This window comes from Dipodomys ordii, unplaced genomic scaffold (genome assembly GCF_000151885.1).
Source record: "Dipodomys ordii isolate 6190 unplaced genomic scaffold, Dord_2.0 Scaffold15, whole genome shotgun sequence".
Lineage (NCBI taxonomy): Eukaryota > Metazoa > Chordata > Mammalia > Rodentia > Heteromyidae > Dipodomys > Dipodomys ordii.
Window position 1 is genome coordinate 2,652,652 of NW_012267231.1, and position 4,741 is coordinate 2,657,392.

At 49.6% G+C, this 4,741-nt stretch overlaps 1 protein-coding gene across 1 annotated transcript; it reads left to right on the forward strand.

Annotated features, from left to right (window-relative positions):
• The first annotated feature begins 191 nt into the window (after positions 1-191).
• Positions 192-3,859, forward strand: Mrpl46 (mitochondrial ribosomal protein L46). Its single transcript, XM_013011881.1, has 4 exons — positions 192-242; positions 295-484; positions 1,326-1,499; positions 3,122-3,859. Exons 1-4 carry the CDS (start codon positions 192-194, stop codon positions 3,370-3,372), a joined length of 666 nt encoding a protein of 221 aa, XP_012867335.1. The 3' UTR covers positions 3,373-3,859.
• Positions 3,860-4,741: the final 882 nt, after the last annotated feature.

Sequence of the window (4,741 nt, forward strand, 5' to 3'; positions counted from 1 at the left end):
GTCGGGGTGACAGGGGTCATTGAGGTGACGGGGTGGGCTGGGGGCGGCGGGCGGAACCGGGAGCCTTTTCTGTCTAGCGGCTCTGGTTTCTTTCTGTGTTTTTTCGTCGTATTCCTGGTTATCTTAAGGGGTAAACTACCTCCCGTTTCCCGGAAATCAGCACTGGAACTAGGTATCAGATGGTTTCACCGATGTTTGGTCCTCTATCACCTATGCTTCCACCCCCGGGGATTAAGTATCAAGCCTGGCAAGAGCGTGGTAACTCTGCTTTTCCTCCCCCTTTAACCTTCCCAGATTGAGATAGAGAGAAGCCTGTATTCCGACCACGAGCTTCGTGCCCTGGAGGAAGCTCAGCGACTGGCAAAGAAGAAAGCCGACCTGGACGATGACGACGACAACGAACAGAATATATTGCTTGTGCAAGATCTGGAAGATATGTGGGAGCAGAAATTCCTCCAGTTCAAACTCGCAACTCGAGAAACAGGTTCGTGATCTTTCTTAGGCCAGAAAGGAAGGGAAAGTCGGATGCTCTGACTTCCAATGGAAGGGCAGTTGTTTAGCTTCTGCCATGTGTTTCAAATAGCAACTGACTTTTAATAACAAAATAACCTACAGGAAAAGAAGTTCTTTTCCACATTCCTCACACATACCCTACTACAGATTTTAAAAGGCGTGTGTTATTTTGATTGTGAGGTAAGGGTGTTTGGGTAAGCTTTCTCTTTCAATTAAACTTTGTGTCATTTGAGTTTCACAGCTCTGAAGTTCATAATGGAGACATTAATTTTTCATTCTGGTTCTTCTGTGTTTCACGGGAAATCGCTTAAAGCAGGCATTTGAGTTGTGTTATCTTTGTTTTACATATGAAGACTGAATAACAGAAATGGAAAATACAGATCAGCAATAGTGTAAAATCTAACAAAGCAGCTTCTTTTTCTTTCCTCCTTCCCTCTTTCTGTGCTCTTTTCCTCTCTCTCTTTCTTTCTCCTTGTGGTGCTGTGGATTGAACCTAGGGACTTTCCCTTGCTAGACAAGTGCTCTAACTTCCTTGTATTCTAATTAGTCTGTATATGGCTTCTTATTCAAGGGTTTAGACTGTTTTGCATAGCAGAAGTTCAACTCTTGGTTTCTTCTTTTAGTTCCCTCAAGAGTTTGAGACTCTACCCTGAAAGAAGTCAGGAATGACAGAGACAGGCTCAGGCTGTAATTTGGCTATACTTTGAGGGCAAGGACAGTGGCTTTCCTTTAAAGGACAAACTTTAGAACTCAGTGCCTTTGTTCTGCCTGATCCCAGTCTCCTGCCTCCTCTCACCCCTTATTCTTTGTAGATGCCGATAAAAAAAATGACCGAACCTCCTTGCGCCGGAAGCTAGATAGGAACCTCATCCTGTTAGTCAGAACGAAGCTTGGGGACCAGGATGTTTGGATGTTGCCCCAAGTAGAGTGGCAGCCTGGAGAGACCCTTCGAGGGACCGCTGAGCGGACGCTGGCCACACTGCCAGGTGAGTTCCCGTGAGATCCACTCCCGACCTCAGCCTGGGGGAGAGAGTGGGACGTGAAGCTCAGTGGACACTCGTGTGTAAAAAGGTCCAGTGGCGATATCCAGGTAAGAATTTTCCTTCCAGCTGGAGAGTGTTTTGTACCACTGAGACTTGTGTTACACTTGAGGCGATGCCCTTGCCATTTCCTCAGCCCGTGACTCTCCTTACCCTCGCAGCCTTGCTGGCCGCCACTGCTGCCTAGCACTCACTCAGCTGGAAACTTTGGCGTCACCGTTGACCTTGTTCCCAGCATACCTGCCCCTCACAAAACAGCAGTGCGTTGCAGGGCTCTGCCATTCTCCGTCACAGAGATGTTGCCAGCTGGGGTTCATCGCAGGATCTGTGGGTTCAGTGCTCAGCCTCCCTCATGCGAAACCTCTCCTGGCCCCAGCCTGAGCTCCCTGTGGAGAGTGGGCAGGGTCTAGCTTGTTCGTAGGCGTTCCTCCTGACATTCCCATGTAGTAAACATGAAAGGAATAGAAAATAAAAATACAAACAATAAATACGTAAGGAAAGGGAGCATATATTCCATCGCCATTCTATATATCCAGTGATTTTGCAAACTGGAATTCCTGGAGTTAATGGGTCAGAGGATGTTACATTTTTTGATAAATTCTTCCCCACTTGTCCTCTGGCCACAAAATTCAAAACAGTTTTAGGAGTGCCTATTTGCCTAGATCTCTCAGTCACACGTGTGTGTGTGTGTGTGTGTGTGTGTGTGTGTGTGTGGTCTCTCAGTCGTGTGTGTGTTGTCGGTCATGGGCTTGAACTCTGGGCCTGGGCGCTGTCCCTCAGCTCTTCAGCTCAAAGCTGGGGCTCTACCACTTGAGCCACAGCGCCACTTCCAGCTTTTTCTGTTTATGTGGTGCTGAGGAATCAAACCCAGGGCCTCATGCATGCGAGGCAAGTACTCTACTTCTGAGCCACCTTCTCAGCCCCAGATGCAAGTACTCTTATCACTTGAGGTCCACTCTCAGCCATTTTGTTTGTATCGTGCTTTTGAGATCTTCTCCTTAGCTATCTTTTCCCTAGTTGGCCTCAAACTCATCCTCCTGCTTCTGCCTACTGAGTAGCTGGAATTACAGACATATACCACCATGCCTGGCTGAAACTGATCATCTTTTTTCATATTTATGGGCTTTATTCATTCTGTGAATTGCCTGTTGAGATCTTTTGTTCGTGTTTGTAATAAGGTTTTGTAAAATGATATTAAAAATACTTTTAAATGAACCGTCTTAGGACATACACTAGAAGTCATATCTGAGGTCCCTTCTGTGCGTTTCCTGCTCCCATTGCTTTGCTTTACAGGTAGCAGGTGTCTTCGTTCTTCCTTAACAGACAGAAGTCAGCGGCTCTCACTTCCAGATAGTGCTGACTTGCGGTTGGAAAGCAGTGGTTTTGTGCCTGGGGGTGACTGGCATGTTTGGACTCTGTGCTGGGAAGCGTGTGGATTGACCTCCCTCCCGAGGATGGTTTCCATCTCATGCTAGAAGCAGCTTCCCAGAGGCCCTTGTGATTTGAAGAGCCAGTGTGCACGGATGGGTATATCCTTATCTTCCAATTCTGTTCTTTTTTCCCCTCAGAAAACAATATGGAAGCCAAATTCCTAGGAAATGCCCCTTGTGGTCACTACAAGTTCAAGTTCCCCCAGGCGATGCGGACAGAGAGCCAGCTGGGGGCCAAAATTTTCTTCTTCAAAGCTCTGCTACTCAGCGGAGACTTTTCCCAGGTGGAGAAGAAGGGCCACCACGTGTGGGTCAGTAAGGAGGAGCTGGGCGACTACCTGAAGCCACAGTACCTGGCCCAGGTGAGGAGATTCCTTTTGGACCTCTGACGGATGGAGCCGCACGTGGTGTCAGCCGGATGGGCCACGAGGCCGGGGGCCTTGAGGCACGCACGCCTGCCCTGTGCCAGGGAAGCCGAGTTGTGAGAATGAAAGGCGTGCATCTGTGTGCCCTCCCTCGAGGACCAGGGGCCATCCTCCCATTCCTCTCACTGTGAACTGGGCTCTGCATTGCTTGATAGCCAGTCAGCTGGCCTGTCGGCCTGGGAAGATACAGGGGGGGAGGGGGAAGGAGCCCCGCAAAAGGCCTGAGCTCTGGCCCAGGACAGCCTCGTTCTGTGGTTTCTCTTACATCCTCCATTTTGTTCTTTCTCTCCTTTCTGCTTCATGTGTTAGTCTACCCTAGGAAATCATGCCCTTCTTTCCTCCCTCTTCTTCCCTCTCCTCCTCCATCTCTCCTTTGTAAAGCATTCTATATTTAAAAAGAAATTAATCATGTCTTACCTGTTTTTAAATAAACCAGTACAGCGTGTTCCCATCTGGCCTGGGCGTTGTTTCTTTGGTGGGCAGTGGCCCCCGTGTAACTGGCGAGTGAGGCTCGGAGTCCGGACAGCTGGGCATGTCATTGGCGCCTGGGAGATGCAGCTCTAAAACATGAGATAAGTTGTCGGGACAAGACTGAATATCAAGACACTGCTGAAGACTGCATAGAGGTCCTTGCTTTGTTGCCGACAGGGACTGGTTCGGAGCCCTATTCTTTGGGGAAAGAGAAGGAAGGAGGAAGCATTGAAGACCCTCCTCCTCCTCCAAGGAGGGAAGCGGTCAGAGTTCTGGCCGCACAGTTCCACAGGTCTCAGTTCCACAGGTCTCGAGTGGTCTGCTGCAAGCCCTTTCCTCTGGTGTGTGGTGCTCAGCCTGGTAGGGGAAATGACTGCTGAGTGCCGGTGTGGTCGCATTGGATGCTAGACATGCATGGGAATGCTTCTGATGGACCCTTCTCGGGACAGAGGGGAGGTCCAGACGAAGAGGGGATGTCTGGGTACTTGGGATGGGTTTCTTGGAAGTGCACAGTGTGGGCAGAGGCGAAAGAAGGCTGGGCATAGGAGTGAGGAGGCTGGGAGCTGCAGTTTGACCTGTTGGTGCAGACTGTGTGTGTGTGAGAGAGAGAAAAGACCACTCAGCCCCTGTGGTTTACCCCCTCTTCCCACTTGCTCATCCTTTCCCCAGATGATTCCCAGCCTCGTTTCCATCTCAGCTGCTGCTTTGGAGAACACGGTGCTGCACTTGCAGATCTGCTTTCCTGACTTCACCCTCACGGTGAGCTGCTGGGCCACGCCAGCACCCGGCAAGTGCTTTCACAGTGAGCACGTCGTCGGGTCACCTGGTCTAATACTTAAAAAAAACTAACTTCAAATAATGT

Excerpts from the sequence above, each read along its gene's own strand:
- Mrpl46 (XM_013011881.1), top strand. The coding sequence starts at position 192 with ATGTTTGGTCCTCTATCACCTATGCTTCCACCCCCGGGGATTAAGTAT. Across the intron at positions 243-294 it reads CCCCGGGGATTAAGTATCAA|ATTGAGATAGAGAGAAGCCT; the intron begins GCCTGGCAAGAG and ends TAACCTTCCCAG. Across the intron at positions 1,500-3,121 it reads GACGCTGGCCACACTGCCAG|AAAACAATATGGAAGCCAAA; the intron begins GTGAGTTCCCGT and ends TTTTCCCCTCAG.